Source organism: Balaenoptera ricei, chromosome 6, assembly GCF_028023285.1.
Source record: "Balaenoptera ricei isolate mBalRic1 chromosome 6, mBalRic1.hap2, whole genome shotgun sequence".
NCBI classification, from domain to species: Eukaryota; Metazoa; Chordata; class Mammalia; order Artiodactyla; family Balaenopteridae; genus Balaenoptera; species Balaenoptera ricei.
The window spans coordinates 105,138,815-105,161,586 of record NC_082644.1 but is presented as its reverse complement, the minus strand read 5'-3'; the positions used below and the strand labels follow the sequence as shown (position 1 = coordinate 105,161,586).

The 22,772-nt window shown below is 47.1% G+C and overlaps 1 protein-coding gene across 2 annotated transcripts in view; it reads right to left on the bottom strand.

Annotated features, from left to right (window-relative positions):
• Window positions 1–22,772, bottom strand: part of PAPPA (pappalysin 1) — a 254,269-nt gene that overhangs the window by 76,779 nt on the left and 154,718 nt on the right. For both annotated transcript variants that reach the window (XM_059925463.1, XM_059925464.1), the window contains 3 exons: window positions 5,546–5,659; window positions 4,462–4,597; window positions 2,253–2,466 (listed from right to left, as the gene is read on the bottom strand). In XM_059925463.1, the coding sequence (XP_059781446.1) occupies window positions 2,253–2,466; window positions 4,462–4,597; window positions 5,546–5,659 (464 nt within the window). The remainder of the gene's footprint in view (window positions 1–2,252; window positions 2,467–4,461; window positions 4,598–5,545; window positions 5,660–22,772) is intronic.

Sequence of the window (22,772 nt, the reverse complement as noted above, 5' to 3'; positions counted from 1 at the left end):
GGAAACACTTCCCCCACCAGGACCTTCGGTTTCCCATCCTCAAATGAGGACGCAGAACCAAAGAATCTCTTCCAGCCTCGCAGCTTTCAGGGATCAGGTTAGCGTCAGGACAAAACAATATATATAACATATAATTTCAGAGCCCCTTGCAATGAGAACACATAGACTTTGATAATCCCAAGATGGCTGCATCTCCATCACTTAACTCAGTCTCACTGACTAAATGCTCACAAGTGAGCACGTGAAAAATCCTTTTCTCTCCTGGATGTGCCTGGTCCTGGTGGGCAGAGTGTGGCTCTTAGGGGCAGACAAAGCAGGATTTTACCTCCCATTGCCTGGATGGCCTTGACTCGCTCACTCTGTCTATACCTCACTGGACGGGGGTGATAATGAAATAAGATAATGAAGCCAAGGTGGGTCCCTTCCTCTTCCCTCTCACCCCTCCTAGTTCTTGAGAATCACAGACTGTTCGAACTGAAAGGAGCCACAGAGAACACGGATCCATCGCCATCGCCATTTCACGCGTGGGGAGACTGAAGCCCAGAGAGGAGGAAGGGCTGGCTCCCAGCTCCATCACCGGCCAGAGACAGGGCAACGTTCTGCCCCAGTTCAGTGTTTTTCCACAACAGGTCAAAGAACTCAACACATACTTATTGATGGACTTGTTTCCAAGGTTAGACACTTCTTACTGTTTACTTCGGGCACGGGAACTGCTAATTAAGGATTCAAAGAAGCCAGTGCTGGGCTCAGTGAACTCGGGGATGGTCTTGGTGGCTGGCTAAGGATGAGAAAGCATTGCAGAGAAGGTCTGATGGATTTGCATTTTCCGTCGACATTGTTTCCCTGGGTTCTGAGAATTAACTTACTTTTATAGCCTGGAGAGCCAGGGATGAAAAAGCCCTCTCAGGGTGAAATACAACAATGAGTGATATTTAAGGAGCTCTTTTGCCTCCGAAGGATTGTGACAGACTTTGTACGACAGAAGCTAGAGACAGTGGGTGCAAAACAATGTGGGTTTTGCAACCACCTTTTGTGTCCTCTGTGGTAGCAGGGGCGTGGGAAAGGCTGGGGTCCCCCTCCCCACTCCTCTTTCCTCTCCTGCTCCCAGGTATACAGGTCAGGGCTGAACTGCCTTTCAGAGGCCCTCGCTCGGGGGGAGCCCACAGAGACCCCAACTCTTTAAACAAAGGTCAGAGATGATGTGGGACCCTGAACCAGTCCTTCCGCTTGTGAAAACCCAGAGGGTAACGTGGAAGTTTGGACACTGTGGATGTACCAGATGAGCTCTGAGGCTTCTCCCGGCTCAACTCTAAGAACTTTATGCAGAATTCTGTGCAGAAAAGCACCACCATCACATCAGAAAGTGGTGATGAATACTCTCTATCAATACATTACCTTTGCACAGTGCTTAATAGTTTGTAAGAGCACTTTTGCCTGCAGTGCACCATTTAATCCTCACGACCACCCTATGGGGTAGATATTATCACCTGTTTTTATTCCAAAACAGACAACTGAGACTCAGAGAAGTGAAGTGCCTTGTCCAAGGACACAGTCAGGAAGGGGCAGATTCAAACCCAGGTAAGAGTATCATTAAAGCTCATATTCTTTCTAGGAGACAGCCATCCTCTCTTAGCTCCAAACTAGGTGCATTAACAGATGCCAGATCAAAGGTACTGATGGAGCAATGTCATGCAGTTAAAAGACAGACACTGAGACCACTGGGAGAATCTCTCAGGAGCTAGGTGTGGGGAAGACATAGAGGTTTACCCAACCCTGAAATATACAGTGAAGTGGGATGAAGCAAATAGTAGTCCCCCGGCAACCCCCTAAATTTAGGAGGGTTATGACTCTTGCCTGTGCTACTTAGGAAGCAGAATATCCCAGTATTTCAGAGCTGAAAGAGAGCTAAACCACCTCTCCTCTCTTCATTCAAATGAGGCTGCTGAGGCCCAGAGAGGGAAAGTGATGTTTCCAGGGTCATCCCGCAGGCCACCGTCAGCTCTGGGACTGCAAGCCAGGAGAAGGAGGTCTTCTTTCCACAACATGTTCCTGCTGCCCTCCCTCACCCCTGGAATTCAGAGACGTGTGGGCCTCCCGAGCCCAAAGGCAGAGTTGACCAGAGGCCAGAGGACAGGGAAGGGAGAAATACACAGACTTTTTACTGCAACACATATGGCTGCCCGGTTCCAGAATCCCTTCTTCTCCACTCGGCTACAAAACGGCCCAGGGCGAGCCGACCCAGGGTGCCTTACCTCTGCTCGGCAGAGCTGTAGGTCTCCCCTCTCTGGCAGCTGCTCAGGGTGACGGGGTCAAAGTTGTCGAAGGAACGGAGGGCCACCCCCGAGATGGCGACCAAGGGTGAACTGAAGCGCACACGTACCGCCTGGCTGTGGTAGAAGGGCTGGCTGAGGTCGTGGACCACGGGGATAATCAGGGGATTGTTCCTGCAGCTCAGAACATGGAGGCCTGTCAGGGGAGACAGAGGGCCGAGGGGCCAGGCTCATTACTCACGGCCAGTCACGCCCTCCCCGACGGGCCCTTCCCGAAGCCCCCAGACCCTTTCATGTCACTGCACAAAAGCACCATTGGGTGGCCAGTGGGGATTTTGAGTTTGATTGAAAGTTTCTTTGTCTGCCTTTTTCTCTTGGTTCCAAATCTTTCCAATCCCCTTGCCTCACTGCCCCCTAAGCTTTCCCTTCACCTAGGGCTCACAGCCCCTCCCCCTCCCCCAAATGGCCACCCCTTGGCCAAGCACCACTGGCCCTCGCTTCCCTCCCACATTGCATGAGGGCTTGCTGGTCTGAGTTGCTAGTTTTCAGGCTGCCTTCCCGGTCTGTCATAAAAATGATGGAAATAATTCACAGGAATAAGTCATTCCCGGGGTAAAAAGCCTACTCTCATTTTTCATCTAGGAACCTGGGAGCAGCTCTTGTGAGGTAAGGACCTCTGTACCCATTCTGCAAAGAGGAGACAGAGAATCATGATTAGGAGGTGGCTTTCCAGAGGGATACAGAAAAGCAAGCCATATAAAGTCCAAGGAAAATCCAAACTTGCTTCACTCAGAAGCTCTCAGTTCTTTCTAGAAGTCCCCAGGCTTCGAAAAGGAAGAGGGGAGGGAGAGGGACAGGGAGAAAAGGTACATCAGAAGGGGAGGGAAGGGAATGATGGGGTGGGTGGGAGTTCAGTAAAACCGAAGCTGGCTTTGGTGTTTGATGGACATCAGTTCAATTTTTGGCTTAGCCGCTTCTTTACTACGTGAATGCACCAAACCCCTAACACTCAGTGCCTGCATCTGAAAAATGGGACGATCCTAACCATGTCCTGGGAGGCCTGCTCTTCGGGGACGTGAGGCTCCCAGGACGGCAGGTCCCCTTCTGTGGTCTACTGTCTTAGAGCTGCAGAGCCTCTGCAAGGGGTGCCAGGATGCTGAGGACACAGGACAGGAGACCCAGTGGGGAGGGACATGTGGACACCCCAGGCATCAACCAGCAGGATCTAAGGACCTTCGCTGGAACCTGACTCTCCCCTACTCCTCTGAAAATCTCTCCGCAGAGCCCTTTGCGATGCCAGGACAGCTATGAAAATATGTGCTTCTCACTTAGGGACATTTCCCAGGAATCCAGATAAATCCAGAAGGGTTTTCTTCTTCTTCCTTATTAACGTGTTCCCCCTTGCCTTGAAAACTAACCAAATAAGTAAACATTAAAAACAAAACAAAACCCCTCCTCCTGCCTTGGCTTCTGCTTGACCCTGAAGTGACCCCTTGCCTGCTTGCTTCCTACGGGTCTTTGAAACGAGCTCCCCGTGGAATGGTGCGGGCACAGCTTTGAAGCCTGGACTTCAGCACTGGCTTGGAATTCCAAACTCCTGGCCTGGCTGCCCACAGGTAGACGGGGCAGGGTGTCCGGGAAGTGTGTGGGGGGGGGATGGGACCTCCTGAGCGCTGGGTGCTGTGCTCTGCACGGGTCACAACGTCTCAAGCAATGGCTCGTTCACTATCACGGACACCACGGCTACAGGGTAAAGAGCGGCGGGCCACGATTCTGAAACCCTGGCTCCCCTGCTCTCTTGCTGGCTCCTCCCACGTGACCCGGGCCTCTCCATGCCTCTCTTTGGGTCTCGGGTGATGACACACATAATGGGAAAGAACCTTTACTCAGTCTCCTTCCCAGGGTCTTCTGAGGATCTCACGGGATGCCTGAGGGTAAAGGCGTCGGGTAGAAGGGAGCTACTGAAAGGAGGACTTTGACATGAAACCCCTTATGCCCATGGCTGTCAGATTCGGGCTTCTCTGGATACACAAACACATCCTGATTTGAAGGCAACCAGAATGGCAAGTAGAGAAGCAAGAAAGAGGAAAGGGGAGGGAAGAACTCATCCTCAGCCGATCCTTAACAACCACCCGCAGGCATACGCAGAAGCAGGTACCGAGAGCACGCCGCACCTGAGGGCAACGCTCACCTAGATCGTGGCTCTGGTCTTTGGTATCAAGCAGCTGGACGCTGATGGTTTCCTGCTTCTGATCCCCGTAATAGGTCCCGTCGGTCACCAGGTGGACGATGACAGCTGCAGCAACCATTGGCTGAGAAAAGTACGCCTGAAACGCAGACGACACAGGAGGCTCGCTCAGGCAGCCAGGCACGCGGTGTGGAGGCGGCCACGGGGCGGGGGTTTTGAGGAGAATCTTCCACTTCGGGCGCTGGACTACTTACCGCGGTCCCGTGATGGGAACAGGTGGGCAGTGAAACCTCAGGAAGAGCACAGGCTCTGAGGTCAGAGATCGTTCTAACCTTGGCTCTGCTCTTGCCAAGCTGTGTGACGTCCACTGGTGGCTGGGCTGCTCCGGGCCTAAGTTCCCTCACCTCCAAGTGACGGATACGTAAATAGCTACATCACAGGATGGCTGGGAGGCTCCAGTAAGAATATTGATAGTAAGGGGTCTGGCATACATTATAACCACGCAAAATGGTACTTATTATTATTCTTCACTTCTCCATGCTAACTAACCTCTGTACTACGCGCCGAGGAGACAAAGGTAAATAAGACATTTGCCCTTGCACTTCTGTGGACGGTGGAGTTCAATGTAGGTCAGTAACACACAAATCAAAACTTGAAACAATCACAATCCGTAGTCAGGAAGATGGGCCCGTAGACAGCTATGGAATACCAGGGCACTTGACAAGAGCCCTCCAGTAGATGACCACACGTGGAGGACTAAAAGGGAGAGGACAGTCCCTTCTGTCTGTGGGGGTCAGCGAAAACTTCAAGGAGAAGGCAATTTAAAAGGCCTTGAACAATGATGGTCTTCCAGGCAGATAAATGGTATCTAAAACTCTTGGCCAAAATAAGAGTGACTGAAGGCATCCCATGAGCAATTAAGGGATTCCATTCCAGGAAGCATCCCGCTGCTAAGTGTTTTCTTCTCTGTCCTTACAATTAACACCCTCAGTGGGTAGACAAAGCCATCTTGAGAAAGGGTCACAGGAGGCAGTGCCTCCTGGGGGCCACTGCTGGAGAATCTAAGGCTCTCAAAGCTTTGACTTACCCGGAGCCAGAAAGTGGTCTGAGCCAGCTGGGAGTACGGGTAGCTGACGGTGCAAGGGTACCACGCATGCTGGGAAATGCCTTCACTGAGATCTATCACCTTGGTTCGACACACCTGGAAAAAGATAAAGGGAAACAAATGTTTCAGAGGGTCTCAGAGGTTGAGTTAAATTCAACTTGACAAAACTTTACTATCCGCCTATTTCGTCCTTGACACTGCAGGAAGAAATAGGGATGAACTGACAAGAGTCTATTCCAGGAGCCCACATTCTAATGTAGAAGAGAAAATCTTCAGTGTTATTAAGGAAAGGACAGATAACACGTTTTGGTGGTAGAGATGTCAGAGACATTCTCGTGGGGACGAGTCCTGGAAGAGTTGACGTTGAGTTGGGTCTGGAAGAACAGGGTAGCTACGAAGGGAAGGGCATTGCACATGCAGGGAATACAAGCAAGGACTCAGAGGAAAGCAGAAGCCCAGAACGATTAGTGACAAGCTGCCTGGTGTAACAGAGCTTGGGCAAAGTGGCATCAAAGGCAGGCCTGAGGGCTTGGATCTCACAGACTCTTGAATACCAAGCAGACCACTTTAGAGCAAATCCGTCAATTGTGCTCAGAGTTATATTAATGACAGAACAAAGACTATGACAATGTGAGCATTTGCTTTCCCCAGAGAAAATCAGCTCTACCATTTGTATAGATTTGCATATACACACACACACACATTCATTCTCAACGATAGATATATCAAATTGTATTAAAAGAAACATGAAGCATGTATAGACAAGTAGTATTGTTCAAACTGAGGAGTATCTTGTGTATCCAAATGTCATTTCATTCCATTGGTTCAATCATTCATTCCAATAACATTTATTGAGTAACTGCTATTTGCCGAGTACTCTGGGACAAGACGGCAGACGGGTCAGATGCTACGGACCTTAGAGTGACAGTGTGTACAGACATTCATCAAGTAATCACATATGCATACATTACTATAAATTGTAGACTAGAAAAGAGCTATGATGGAAAAGGAGAGGAACAGCCGAGGTGTTCTTGAGATTGGTCAGACTTTTTGCAGAAGGTCATCCCAAATTAGAGCTTTCCCTCCGACCTCTAATGCGGCTCCTCTCTCCAATCTTCCCCGGGAATTTGGGCCTGTCATTCCACACCTGCGGGTCTCAGGCTACGCATCTGAAAAGTAAGGCCAACCTAAAGAACTCTAAGGTCTTATAAGCTATGAAAAAAAGTGAGATAATCTAATCTCAATCATGTAAAACAAACATACACATGTACAACAAACAAAAAGAAAAGGAAAAAAATACATATACAAGGATCAAGACTATCCATTCCAGCCATATCTATAGTAGCAAAAGATTAGGGAGAGTTTATATGTTCACCTGTTGAAGAAGGGATGAATAAAATATGATATATTCATATGATAGGATTCTGTAAGCAAAAGAATATGAAGAGGACTGAATGAGATTCAAATGTAGCGATGATCCTAACAATATTTAACACCTGGTTCAGTATGGACCCTGGCCAAGCAAAATGGAAGCCCTATTTGTGAGTTCATAGATCTCAACATGGGGAGATTGCAAAAGCATAACACTGAGTGACTAAAAAAGAACAAGGTGTAAGTGTATTATGACGCTATTTATAAAAATCATGCAAAGCAAGACTATACCCAGGGATTCATATACATGAGTGTAGAAGAATTAAAAATAGCATGGAAGAGTTACACATCAAATTCACTAATCAAAGTCAAGCTAAAACACACGGCTGTCCTGTAATCCACAATTGCAAGATGCAATGCTTTTTTTAAAAATAAACTTTTTGTTTCGGAGTAATTTTATATTTACAGGAAACTCGCAAAGGTAATACCAAGAATTCCATATATGCTTTACCCAATTTCCCTTAAAGTTAACATCTTCAGTTTACTCTTGAAACCTCAGACAGAAGAAGAAAAGTTTTTTGTCACCTGGGGAGTTCTGCCATGGTGAGCTGGATTAGAGACTTGGTTCTGGTTCAAACTCCCTCACAATTTGATGTGTGATTGTGGACTAGTTATCCCCACTCTGCGGACCTCAGTTTACCTTTCACATCTGAATGTTGGATTGGGTCATAGGTTTTCAAGGTGTTGCCTATGGAGTCCTAGGGCTGCTTGGAGATGTCAGTCTGAGGGTCAGGATGTGAGAAGATGTACTTAGCTTCTGCTCCGTTGTTTCAACCAGCGCATCTTCACTCAACTCTTTTATATATCAAGCTGCCTTGTAATGTTTCATAAGAGCTTCACTGCTTTCAAAACATTGAAAAGTACTGAAACTTGTTCATTGCCAAAGTTTCCCTCCCCCCTCCCCAAGGTGTCAGTGGGTCCTGGGAATACAGTATTAGTTTCCTGAACGTCATAGGTAACGTCCTAAGGAGAGTGAAAGTGCCAAGAATCAGCCATCTCACTGGCCAGGAATGAGGTGTCGGCTTCGGTTACTCAAATCTCTAGAAGCCTAATACCGAGGAGACTGTGGGTAAAACAAGCCACTTTAATGGGCTGGAAGACGTGTTTCAAGTTTATTTATTTTTTCTCGAAAACAACTGAGACTGAGCTCATGCAGATCTGCCAGGGGATTGTGTTACATTTTTACAACAGTGCGAGACTTTGCATAAACTATCTATGGCATTTGAAATCCGGGCCAGCAATTTGACATGTATCATCTTGAAATTCTTTCCCCTTGTGTTCTTAGCTGCCTGTCCCCCAGCAGAGAGTGGTGGAGCACATCTCTGGAGGGCTAGAGCAGGGGGTTTATCTCTGCATCTACAGCATTCACAGTCAGAGAAGTCTCGGACTTGAACAAAGCCCTCTTGCTACTTAAACACAGTTTCCTCTTATCTTGTCAGCTCTATCAGCACTAGACAGGACTTCAGAGGAACGTGCTGCTGTTATTTTATTCTCCTGGTTTCCTACTTAGTTTTGTGTTTGTTTCAGGCTGGCTGCGATCCTGACCAGGGACAGTCAAAGTAGATCAGAGAGGAACAAACAAATCCAGCTGAACCTTTGCCCAAAGCCCCAGCTGATCTTAAAACCATCTGTGTTCCTGGGGAGGTGCGGGAAGGCTGCAAACACTCACAAGCCCCCAGCTTTTATAGACCTTGCATGAATTTGCTCATTCAGCAGCCATTTATGGAAGACGTATGGCACACCAGGCTCTCTCTGAGAGGAAAAGAGCCTTGCCTTTGGCCAAAAGGATGGTCACACACCTAAGTGTGATCCCAAGGTACCTGATTCTGTGGGGATGCCCTGCTTTCATCCACCCACTTTTCTGCACCTTCTAAAAAAGCAAATCCAATTCCATAAAATATTACTGAGCAGTGTAGACTTTACTGAACATTTTGTGGGGGAACGAGCAGGAGAGTTACATCGCACACCCCATGTGGACTCAAGCTCTCACACCATCACCCCAGGTTCCTCCTCACTCACCATCACCTTCGCCCAGTTTCTTCAGTGACCTGTCCAAGCTCTCCCACTCCCTCTCCCTTCCCAATCTGCACCTCTCTCAAATCCCAGGCAGAGCCGTTCTGCTCTACCTCCCATTCTCTGACACACAAATCCTTCACATGACGCCAAGGGCTTTACCTTGCCGCCCCCAGCCCCAGAGACGTCAGGGGGGTGATAAGAGTAACCTTTTTGGCCTCTCTGTCATGCTGCTATGAACAAGATCTCCTCCTTCCCTTCACATCACTCACTGGTTTGTGGAATACATCACGGAGCCTCTAGAAACATATTGGCAGCCTCTAGGCTTCAGGTTCTTCTAGAAAGATAAGGAGGGGGTCTTCTCTAGCTGAAACTAATCTTTCTGCACTGCCTACTCCCATGTTCGTTGCAGCATTATTCACAATAGCCAAGATGTGGGAACAACCTAAATGTCATCAACAGATAAATGGATAAACTAAATTTGGTATACGCATGCAATGGAATATTATTAAGCCTTTAAAAAGAAGGAAATCCCGCCATATATGACTACACAGATGAATCCTGAGGTTATTCTCCTAAGTGCAACAAGGCAGTCACAAAAGGACAAATACTGCATGATTCCACTTCTATGAGGTATCTAAAATAGTCAAACCCATTGAATCAAACAGTGGAATGGTAGCTGCCAGAGGCTGCGGGGAGAGGAAAAAAGGAGTTGCTAATCAATGTATAAATCAACAAAAAGTTTCAGTTAAGAAAGATGATTAAATTTTAAAGATCTGCTGTACAGCATTGTATCTATAGTCAATAATATTGTACTGTACACATAAAAACTTAAGAGGGTAGATTTCTTTTAAAGTGTTCTCATCACCATAAAATGAAATAAAACAAATATTGTTTTGAATGACTAAGATATTGATATTTACTGAATTATTGAATACATTAATAAATAAATGATCCAGTGAAGGGGCAAAAAGAGAAATTCATATAATGTTGCTAGGCAAAGAGCAGATGTGGTTGGGCTGGCAAGCACCCTCACTTAGGTCTTTTCAGGGTTGGAGGAGGAATTACCCAGCATCTTCCTGAATACTTCATGGACAGAGAGAACTCACTTCCATTTATAAACAGCCCAGTTTACCTTTGGACAGATTCTTCCCAACAGCCAGGGGAAGATGTCTGGCTGCACTTTCTCCTACTCTTTTCCCTAAGCAGCCAACACTTACACGCTTCCTTATTTTAGAGTTTTAGAGTTAGAAGGACTTAAATAGGTTATCTGCTGAGACCGTTCCCTTTTCAGTGGTCAAGGGAGGGCAGGTGTCTTGCACACTATAAGACAGCAAGTAAGTGGCAAAATTAATATGAAAATACAAATTTTTCTGGTTCCCAGAACTGATGCCCTGCCCTCGCCTATGTTCTGCACCCTCTAAATCCTACCTTTGTTGTGTAGAACCATCTCCAGTGAGATTTCTACCCCTCCCCCAAGAATTCATGGCAGGAATTCTGGTGCCCATGTCGCTCTCTTCTGCAGGAAGCCCAGCCCTGCGTCTTGGATGGAGGCTGAGAAGGTCACTGCCTTTCATCCCCATCTTAGGGCCTGCAGGAACCAAGGGGCGAGCAACCCCGTTTTCCCCTTGACCTTGAGGGGGAAAGTCTCATCTTTAGCGCACTCCCTTAGACTCTCTGTCATCTTCAGAGATATCTGTGCTTACTTCAAATACCAAACAAGAGACACAGGGGACCTGGGCTGGCTCTGGCTGTCACTTATTAGCTGGACATCTCTCCCACCCTGTCTCCCCATCTGTGAGGTGCAGTGGTTGTCCCCGGCGCTTAAGGACACCCACAGTAATACTATCCACCAAGGTCTCACGGTCACAGTATCATTTAATCCTCTCAATTACTCTGTGAGGTTGGAATTATCCCATTTTTCCGATGAGGAAATGAGGCAAAGAAGCTTTAACTAACTCAAGGTCATATATCCAGTTGTGTATGAGAACCGATGCTGGACTCTGATTCCTCCGATTCCACGTTCTGTGTACTCAATCACGTGGCACCACGACTGTTGTCGTCTTGGTTAAAACCTCCGCTTCCGCTGATGGAGAAGAGGGTACCGATGACCACTCTCTTCGTCTCTAGTCACTCCACACACTGCACTCTCCCTGCTCCAAAGGTCCCCATAATTAACTTCCCAGAGTGAAAAACTCATCACATCGCCTTGCTACTTATCCCACCCTCCACGGCTGTCCGTGGACCACAGGATGGAGAATTTCCTAGACGCGGCTTACAAAGGCCTTCGGGAGCTGGTTCCAGCCACACCCCCACGTTCACAGCCAGCTGCGCTCTGGCCTCACGCTGCGGGCAGGCACCCATGCAAGTACACCGGGGTGCTCGCTTCCCGCTGGACGACCCTTCCCCCCAACACGCCGTGGACTCCACCACTGTGAGGTTGTGCCCAGATTTCCACCCCACTGCAGTGGACGGCCCATTCCGTGAAATACTACACACACTTCAAAGCCAGTCTCAAATATCAGCCCTCCTCGGAAAGCTGTGGCTCGCCCCCCAGGCAGAATTAATCGCTCCCTCTGATGTGTCCATATAGTTCTTTATATATACCTCAGTTACAGCACTTGTCAAGTTGGATTATAGTTGTTTAGAGCGCAGTCTTATCCCTTTAAACCCTGAAGGCTTCCAAGGTGAGAACCACGTTTTATTCATCCTCAAATAAATCCTAGCAGATTGCCCAGCACACAGGACACAAGAGGTACCCAGTACCTCTAACAACAATCACAATAGCAGTGTACACCATACGGACTGCCTGTTCTATGCTGGCCACTGCTTCCAGGACTCCATATGCACGAGATCACGCAACCTTCAACTCTGTGAGATAGGTACTGTTATTATACCCATTTAATAGATAAGGAAATATAAATATAAATATAATATATTTATAATATAAATATACCTATATTTATGATATAACTATAATATACTTATATGTATAATATAAATATATATTATAAATATATTACAAATATAATATATTTAAATTATATAAATATAAATATTATACCCATTTAATAGATAAGGAAATATAAGTATAATATACTTGTATTTATAATATAAATATAATATGCTTATACTTATAAATATAATATATTTATACTATAAATATATATTATAAATATATTACAAATATAATATATTTCTATTATATAAATATAGTATAAATAATTATACCCATTTAATAGATAAGGAAATTGAAGCCCAGTAGTTCACCTAAGGTCACACAACTAGTTAGTAGAACCAGGATTCAAATCCAGGCGCAAACTCCACTCTTACCTGTAGATGCAACTTGAAAAGGGTCTGCCTACACATTGCTCAGGGCTGTTGCGGAGGACGGACTTGGGAATTTTTTTTGTTGCTTCTCCGGGAAGCCTCTTCAGCAGACAAAAGCAGGGCCTTACAGCTCTGCCCTGGGGAGGGCCTGTTGGCTGAAAGAGCCCAAGATCGCCAGGCTCCGGGACCTGCCTCCTAGAGCTGACTCAATGGCTGGCTTCCTCTGACACTCATCCTCCCCACTTGTAGAAGGACAGAGTAAGATGGATCCCCAAAGGGCTTTTCTGTTCTGACATTCTGCCAGCTTTTGACGTCCAGCTTCTTCCAGTGAGGGCTGCTGAAGAGAGTCTTGATTCTGCAGTGAAGTGTGATCCTCCTGTGGGCCTGAGCTGACTCATGGATCTCATGTCTCTGATACTCTGAGGCCAGAAGCTAACTAATATCACAGCCACCTTTTCTGTCTAAGACAACTGGAGAAGTAACCTAAACGTTTACTGCAGCCATTCCAGCAATGTGTTTCCTGTTTTATTTTTCTTTTCTTTTTGTGCATGCTGCAGAAGAGCTGGAAGTTCTTCTCCCAAAGTTTTGACATCATTGGATGTTTGAGCTGGGAAGCTCCTCCGAGACCTGATTCTTGCCATCACATCTGATAGACAGGTGGGGGACAGAGCTCAGTGGGGAACAGAGAGACTGGCTTGAAAGAACGCTGTAGGGTCCCCTGGGACGGGCCTCGGCTGACAGCAGCAGAGGCCTCTGTGGCCCCAGGACTTGGGCCCTTTCGTCCACCCCAGGCACCGCCAGCCACTACATCCAGCACCCGCCTCCAAACTTCCCCCCTTGCAGAAGACTGCTTTCAATTAGAGGAGTTAACGATGTCTTGCTTTCAAAGGGTTTTTTAAATCCAGTTTATCTTCCACCCACACACGATGTACACAAAGGCGGGGGATGGAGAGAGAAGAGGGGGAGTGGGAGTTCTGGTATTTTCCCACACAGGGGAGATGCCTTGAGGTTTCTATTGAATTTCACTTTTACAGATTTACATGCCCTTTTGTCAATCACAGGAGGGAGGAAGTGCTCGTCAAACCTCTAGCCCATCCTCTCCAATTTCCTCTTTCAATTCAAAGGGACCTGGGAATGGGCCTCACAGAAAAAGAGGAAAAGGAATAGGGAGTGGGGAGGGTGGGGTGCATGCTGACAATAACAATACACATTAGCGTAGGAGTGCGTGCACGAGAGCGCACACGCACACACACGCATACACACACACACGCATACGCACACACACATACACACACACGCATATGCACACACGCATACACACACGCACACACACGCGCACACACACATGCATACACACACGCACACACACACGCATACACACACACGCATACACACACACATACACAAACACACACGCATACACACACGCGCACGCGCACACACACCACACACACGCACACCCACACACACTCATACACACCCACACACACGCACGCACACACACGCATACACATACACACACACACACACACACACACACACACGGTCCCCAGGCAGTGTTTCCGAATATTTCTACTTAGGCCACATTTTAACCTCAGGTTTACAGGTTCAATGCCAAGTTATTTCCCCAAGAATTGCAAGGTTGAAGAGGTGGGCAGGGTTCCTTGATATGAAGACTGCAGGAGGGAAAGCCTGCCTCAGGAGACCGGGACACAGAGGGGTCCAGGTGAAATAAAGCCACCTCTGTAAAGCTGGCTTGGCAGTTCCTTCAAGAACGTACTGCCCCCTCCTCAGAGCTCCTGTGGGGGAGGGAAAGGGCACCAACTCTTCGGGACAGTCTCCCAGTACTGGCGCTGCCCGTGTATTATCTCCTGTGGCCCTCATAATAACCCTGAGGAATAGGCGGTTTTTGTCCCTCTTGTAGAGATAAGGACTCTGAGGTCTGGAAGGCATTGGTCACTCCCCTATGGCTGAGAGGTCAAAGTCAAGTGGTCTGACTCAAAGTCCGTCCTCTTCCCACCCTGTGGCTGGACTTTCCGAGAACTCTCTGTCACAGCCTTTGTGCAACACACTGCACTGTGGTTTCTCATCTGTCCATGTGTCTACATGCATGAGCTTCGAGGACAGTGCCTTCCTTAGTGATAGCTAAAGGAAGTACAAGGGCCCTTGAGCCCAGCGGACCGGTTGAGGCAAACACATGGGATCAGTGCTGCCGTTCCCCCATCTCTTGCCCAGGACAGATATCATTAAACAGTGCCTGCTGCTCCCCTGAGTGTAGACCCCTGAAACCATCTTAACAAAATGTTAAGCCACTCACGATGGGTTAGGATTACCCTATGTGCAATCCTCGAACTTGGCTGTTAGCGCATTGAGGGCAGGAATGAGGTCTTACTTGTTATATCTTCAATACTAAGAGCAGAGGAAGGCCTGGAGTAGGCGCTAAGCAAATATTTAGTTGAATGAACTAACAAAAACCACAATAAATGTTATTGATCCTTTACTATATATCAGGCTTCTAACATGTGCCCCACATACCCGGTGTCCATTAAGGTGACATGGACACAGGCATCCAAACGCTCCGACTCCGGCTCAGGGCCTCTTTCACCGGCTGGGAGTACTGTAGTCCTCTCCCACCTGGGTTCTTCTCCCCACTCCTCTGCCCAATCTGACCTCCTTCCTATGCCCCTGACTCCAAACTGACCCTCTGAATATGACAACGACAACAAAAAAAACTTTAAGGGCAACCGAGGGTTAACATTACATAACACGTGTGTGTGCGCGGGCGCACACACTTTCAATCCCTTCCTCCAACCTCCTTTTTACACACTTAATAGTGAGAGAGACAGACAGAGAGAGAGAGAAAGAGAGACAGAGAGAGAGAAAGGAAGGAAGAAAAGCCAGGCTTTCTTTAGTGACCATTAGAAACAATGATCACTTTTCCTAGGCCCCTAGAGCAGTTTCCCCTTTGATACCTGCCATAAAAAGATAGAAGGGAGGGGGAAGGCTGGGTTGCCTGTTTCAATTTTAGGATTTATTATTTGGCACGGACAGACAATCAAGCAAAGAAGCATTTCCTGTGCACAGGGCCCGCGGCGCATGGAATGTAGGGATACCTCCTCCTCCCACCCAGCGATCTGGAAATAGCAGCAGACCTCACGGCCTCCACCCAGGAGACACTTCCAGATAAGATACCCCGGCATTAGATGCCCTCCAGCCTTGGGGCTCAGCTCTGGGGTGATTAGTACCTCATTGCTCCCAGGGTCTGTCCCTAACACATCAGGCGTTTCACACTCCTTAGGGGTCTAATACCCTCCTGGCCTGCACCTCCCCACACATCTAGAATCCTGTGGTTTGGGGTTCAAACTCCTGGCCTGATCAAATGGTCATGGAAAAGAAGCCTAGGCTCTCAAGGCGAAAGGAGCAAAGAAATCATTTAAGACACCACTGTTCCGCAGCATACTGACATTTTTACAGGTGGAGAAACTAAATTTCTTAAAAAAGAAATGGGGCTTCCCTGGTGGCACAGCGGTTGAGAGTCTGCCTGCCAATGCAGGGGACACGGGTTCGAGCCATGGTCTGGGAGGATCCCACATGCCGCGGAGCAACTGGGCCCGTGAGCCACAATTACTGAGCCTGCGCGTCTGAAGCCTGTGCTCCGCAACAAGAGAGGCCGCGATAGTGAGAGGCCCGCGCACCGCGATGAGGAGTGGCCCCCGCTTGCCGCAACTAGAGAAAGCCCTCGCACAGAAACGAAGACCCAACACAGCCATAAATAAATAAATAAATAAATAAATAAATAAATAAAAATTAAAAAAAAAAAAAAAAGAAATGGTTCAGAGTCATAGGATTGATGGGGACTGCTCACTCAGTGGCTTAATTTTATAGACAGAAGCTCAGGATTTCTAGGGGACAGAAATTGGATGTTCTAACCCTCTTCCAAGGGAAAAATGTATGCAAGAGGCCTGAGAAAGCATCCATGATAAACGGCAAAGACAAAGTGTGTTTCTTTGCCAACACACTTAAACCAGCGACTGTGTTCCAAGTACAGAGCCTCTCCTTCTTGTGTAAGGCAGGAACTGCCATCCTCGCTTACCCTACAGGTAACGCGCCCGAGGTTCAAAGGGCATAAATGGCACCCCAAAGCTGCAGCTGTCAGGAATGTGAAGTCCGGGTCTGATTCCTGCCTGTGTTACTGTAAGGCTGCCTCCTACGACACAGATGAGGAAACAGGCCCACCTAGTGTAAGTGCTGATGCTGGGAACGGCAGCGGCAACAGTGGTGACGGGAAGCACCCAGCTGCCTTCACCTCCGTCAAGCCCATCCTTGTGTCCTTTGTGAAGGGGAGATTCCTATTACCCGTTTACAGGTGGGAAAACTGAAGCCGAGGGAGAGGACGAAATAATCACCACCATGGCAGTGGGGGCCATAATTAAAATAAGGACACAGGTCAGCCATTGAGTTTGTATGAAACGCGAGTTCTCACCACTCCACCCCATGGGGTCGGCGTCATCTCCGATCTCACAGACAGCAGAGCCGGGCATCGGGCCGTGCTCATCACCGGAACCCAGACACCCGTTCTGAGGAGGCGCTGGCCAGGGGGCTCGGGCTCCTCCAGCTAGTAAATCCTCTAACAGGGGAGAGTGATTAGTGTCGGATGTGGCGGTCGGCTTTTGTGCAGCTGACAACTCGTCCCTTTAAAGGCCTGGCCGGGCTCATTTCACACGGGCCCTCCGCAGGCCTGCTCCCCATCTCCCTGTAATTACGCCATTCACTAGTCACCCAGGCCTGCCTCTGAACTCCTGACCCGGCACTGAAAGACCTGGGATCTCATTACTAATCTCTTAAGCCACCTAGTTCTCCAAAATACATCCATTTAAGTTGGAGGCCAAGGCTTTGGGGGTGGGAGCCAGAAAGAGGGAAAGTCCAGCACAGGCCCTTCTCATGACACGGCCATGTACCCGCTCTGGGGCCTGGGGCAGCTGGTCTGGCTGGCCAGCTCAGGGCAGGGCAGGCCTTGCCGAGGCTCGGGACCCGACTTCGAGACTCGGCCTGTGGAGGGGAAGAGCATCTGGGCCCACCTGTTTGTAATTTCAGGGGTGCGGGGAGGGGATGAGGCCTGTGTTTGTTTTAATTATTATTATTGTTGCTGAAAAGGGAGGAAAGAAATGAGCAGACACTGCTAACATCTGGAGGCTGCTGTCCAGCTTACGTAATCTCCCGCAGCAGAGGAGGGACACGGGATCCCCGGCCAGATGGTCCGTGGGTGACTTCATGGCACATGCGTCTCCTCCGACAGTAAGATGCTGACAGGGTTAGAAGAGTGGGTTGCAGGACCTTCTTAAAATTCTTTAGGGTTGAGGGACAGGGGTTTGGGGGTTCCCAGAGATCTCAGTTTTCTTGTGGAAGACAAATTTTCTTCCAGCCAAAGCTCAAATTTTTCTTATATTCCTCTCTCACTAACTCATTCATTCATTCATGCACTTATTCAATGTACACTTACACAGCACTTATTACGAGTTAGGTTCTTTATCTCCCATGGTCTATATGAGGAAAATGGATCCCAGAGGGGGAAAAAAGGCAATAAAGATAAAATCCCTTCTCCCAAAGAGCGCCCAGACCCCTGGGGGGATGTGATGGAGGGTAAAGGATTGTCCCAGCAAACACCCACACAACAGCGTGGTGGGTTCCGTATTCGAGGTCCGTTCAGGTTGAGAGGGGCATGGAAAAGGAGGGACAGTCCATGCCCAAGGGCCGGGCCTGAAATGCAGAATCTTAATGTCAAGTGGGCTCTGAAGAGCAGGGGCTGGAGAAAAAAAGGCAAGAGAAGGAGAAAAACTGGGCCACAGCTGAGCCATGACAAACCCAGTTTCCCAGATGATGTCAATAACAGAGGCATGAAGGATAAAGTTCAAGATGTAGAATCTTGCTGCAAACACAGTTCTGAACACATTATATTTTTAAAAACACATTGCTAACTTTCTGTGTTTCCAAATCTCTTTTTTAAAAAATTTGTACTGAAAGCAATTAACAACATTTCATGAATTCTAGGTCAGGATATAAAAGCAGCATTGACTCTGGATCAGATCAAGAGGATGCTGTTAGCTTCAACCAGAATGTTCACTCAACTCTGGATCGAAACCCAGAGATACTGCCAGCACAAGATGAAAATCCTGAGGCATTGCCAGCTTCAGATATGAATCCTGAAGCATCGTGATCTGTATTTCAGAGCCCAGAGGCATTGTCAGTTCTAAAACAGGACGTTCAGCATGGAAACATTTCCAGTTCTAGACCAGAATACCAGGATATCATAATTCTAGAATAGGAGCAACCAATGCTGTCTGCTCTAAATCCAGCACCCCAAAACTTCCTGTTGAGAAAATCAGATACCAAAGACTGAGAACACAAATCCAGTTAGCTTCACTCTAAAATGCCCTCTTTACTGGCTCTAGAGTGGAATTGGGAGACACAGCCAACTCAGGAGCAAAGCACTGAAGCACAGAAATCTCCAACTCTCAGCTCAGAGCTACTCAACTGAAGCAGGATGTTTTAAGAAACCACCAGACCTCTTCTTTGCCTCCTCTGGGAGCCCTGAGATGTCCATGGGTTAATCAGGAAAGTGGTGACCACATCCAAGCTTGGTGCCTGGTCACCGAAACCCTTGGTTAAGGATAGTTGAACAGTGGTTAATGGCAGTCTTGACCACACTGGCCTATTCAAGAAAGGTCAAAGGAGTGATTTTTCACTTAAAAACATCTGTGTGTTAAAAGAACAAGACTTTCTCAAGTTCATAAAACTAGGAGTTTCCAGGTTGTTTTTGTGTTTTTTCTCCCTTCTTCCCCTTCTTCCTCTTCTCCTGCTTTCCTAATAAATACCTGTGTGTTCCAAGCTGTGACCAAGATGAAATATGAGTCACACTGCCTGCAGGGAACCCCACTTGATGCCAAGGTGCCTTGTCCTTGGGTTCTGCCCTTCACTGCAGACCTCAGGGTTTTCTGATCCTCTCCTATCACCCTGGAAACCACTGAGTGATTGCCTCTCCTCTTTGCTTTTCGAAGAGCAGGCGGTCATCTTGCCAGGGCTGCCTTCAGTTTGATTTCTCCTAGGATGCAATGTTCTGACGCATGCAAGGAACAAGAGGATAGGGATCACTTATGCTTTTATCGGTGTCCTGCTGACCTTCCAGCTCAAATAAGGGCGCTCATTCTTAAGGAGAAGGGTGGCATTTCTCTCTGGCCTCCCTCTCCAGATTTCAGAGGTAGGGATAGTGACCCTGATATACAAACTGGGGGCTTTGCTCATCAAATGCCCAATAGATACTGCTGACGTAAGTGTCCACCACCCCACCAGCAGATTCCTCTGAGGGACGGAGACTATCCGCAGTGATGCTTTCCCCTAGTGGTACCCTTGGACAAGGCGGTACACATCTGCAAAAAAGGCAGGGTGTTGAAGCGGCTGTTCTGAGACACTGTCCATGGGAACCATCCCAGCATGATCTGGGATCCACAATGTGATCTCCTCAACAATCCTACACCTGCCACTTTCCTGAACTTTCCATGAGCAGTGGAAGTCACACGCATTGAAGAGATGTGGGCTGGAATCTCATATTCTGCCATTTATTGACATCATGACCTTGAACGCTTCAAGGAGCCTAAATTCCTCCACTGCAAAATCAGATGATGGCACCTACTTTGAAGGGTTGTTTCAGGATTCAAAGAGCTCTTGCACATGCAAATGTTTACACACAGCCCTGCATGCCAGAAACACACTTAACATTTCCCTCCTTCGTCCCTTCCTACTTCTTTCCTCCTGGCTCTAGAGGAAGACAGTCTTGGGGTCGAAGTCTAGATTTCCTTGCCCCACCCCTAGGCTAGTTGTAGAAACTTGGGTAAGTTACTTAACCTTTGTGAGTCTCAATTTAGTCCTCTGAAAACCAGTGAAAGTTAGCCACTACCTCGTAGAGGGGTTGGTGGGTATAAATGTGCCAAAACAGTGTGAACCTCTGGGTAGAGGTCCTGACATGGAGTAACCGCCTTGAGAGCTGGACCATTCACACTGCTCCTATCATTATTATCAACTATTGTTAGTACTATTATATCATTGGTATTACTGTCATTTATTATTGTTTAGTCATTCTTTTTCATCTCTCCCTTCATTATTTTTATTATCAAGCAACATTCCATTATATGTATATACCATAGTTTATTTATCCAATTCACCAGCTGATGGACATTTGGTTTGTTTTCAGTTTTTGTCTATTATGAATAAAACTGCTATGAATATACATATACATATACATATATATATATATCTCGACCCTTAGAATGGACATGTTTTCTTTTAATACCTAGGAATACAATGGCTGGATTACACTGCCAAATTGTTTTCCAAAGTTATTGTACTTTTAAAATTACTACCAGCAGTGTATGAGAGTTCCAGTTCCTCCACATCCTAACCAACACTTGATATGGTCAGCTGTTTTAATTTTAGCCGTTTTAATAGATGTATAGCAATATCTCACTGTAGTTTTAATTTTTACTTCTCTCATGACTAATGATATTGAGCATCTTTGGTGAAGTGTCTGTTCAAATATTTTGTCCATTTGTCAAAATCAGTTTTCTTTATGTTAGGAGGTCTATTTTCTGAACTCTCTATTCTGTTCCATTGATCTGTTTGTCTATCTTTATACCAATACCATGCTGTTTTGATTACTGTAGCTTTGTAATAGGCCTTTTTTTTTTTTTTTTAAGTATAGTTGATGTTAATACAATGTTGTGTTAGTTTCAGGTGTACAGCAAAGTGATTCAGTTATACGTACATATATATATATATATACATATATATATATATATATATATTTTCAGATTCTTTTCCCTTATAGGCTATTACAAGATATTGACTATAGTTCCCTTAATTTTGTATTCCTCTTCCCTTCTCCCACACCTCTCCTTCCTCCCTTCTTTCTCTTGCTCTTTCACACCTTCCTTGGCTGGGCTTCTCACTGGGAGGCCTGTCTGAAGGCGAACCATACACTCTCAAGCCAGACAGACAGCCCTTTATGTTTCCATCAATATCCATAGAAATCTAGTCACGAGAACATCCCTAAGACCAGAAAAATAAGAGGCAAAAGGGTAGAGCCTTTTTCCTGGGGTCCGGCCTCCAGTAGCTGTTTCCTACTTTCTGTGCAAAGCTGTTAAGAGAACAAAGTGCAGATTTAGTTGTAAGTATTTATCGCATGCCTACTATGTGCCAGGCCTTGTTCTTCATCTTGGAACACACAGCAGTGACCACACATTTAAAAAAAATCCTTGGGGAAAGTGGTGTGTATCCTGGAAAGTGCATGGGCTGTGGAGCCTGAAAGCACTGGCTTTCCTCCTGTTCCACCACTTGGAGGAGGGGACCCTGTGTGGAGCTTTGCTTCCCCATCTGTGAAATGGGAACACAGTTCTTACTACACAGATTGGTTATAAAGGTTTAATGCAATAACTGAATTGAATACATGTAGATAGCAGTTATTATATGCCAAGCAATGTTCCAAGTGTTTTACGTGTGCAATTTTCTGAAATGCTCACAACTGCCACTTGATTTTCCTATTTTACAGGTGAGGAGACTGAGGCCGAGAGACCATGTAACTTGCCCTAGATCTCACTGTAGGTGGCAGCACTGGGATGTGATAGACTCTAGACCTGCTCCAGTAGGGTAGCTCAGTATCTCCCTGTGGCTATTTAATTTTAAACTAATTAAAATTAAAAATCCAGTTCCTCACTTTCCTGAGCCACATTTCAAGGGTTCAAAACAATAGGTGGCTAGAGGCTACAGTGCCAATATAGACTACTTCCATCGTCAATGAAAGTCCTATCAGACAGCTGAGCTGGAGCCCGGGCTCTCAACACTGACACAGTTCTGCCTTCTCTGGAATATAAACTCCTGACCATAGCTCCCTGATGCGTGTCGGTTTATCTCCTTCCTTACATTGCTCTGCATTGCTTTTCTCTTCCTGGACCCCTTGCCCCAGGAGGCTACACTGCAGACCTGGGCATCACCCAAGCAGCATCCACATCCTTGAGAGCAGTATCCTGCCAGCAGACCAGATCTCTCCCAAACTCATGCTCTTTCCCAGGATGGAGAGAAATGCGGGCATCAGCCAAGCATCCCCTTCCACCAGCTGCATACGTAGGTCCGGTTTGGGTAAAGGGTTCTGGGGTGGGCAGGAGCCCCAGGGAAGTCTTTGTTGGACCACCCTGGCAGAGAATCATACCTCTCAGCATGGGTGCCTTTCATTTGCCTCTCTCAGTCCATCTCTCCCTGAAAAATGAACACGCACCAATATATCCAGGAGCATCTGGCACTTGGATCTGGCTGAAGAATTAGGTGCATTTTAAGAAATCCGTGCCTAAGGTGGCGGAGAGGGTGGAAAGCCCTTTTTGGTCTGGTTCTA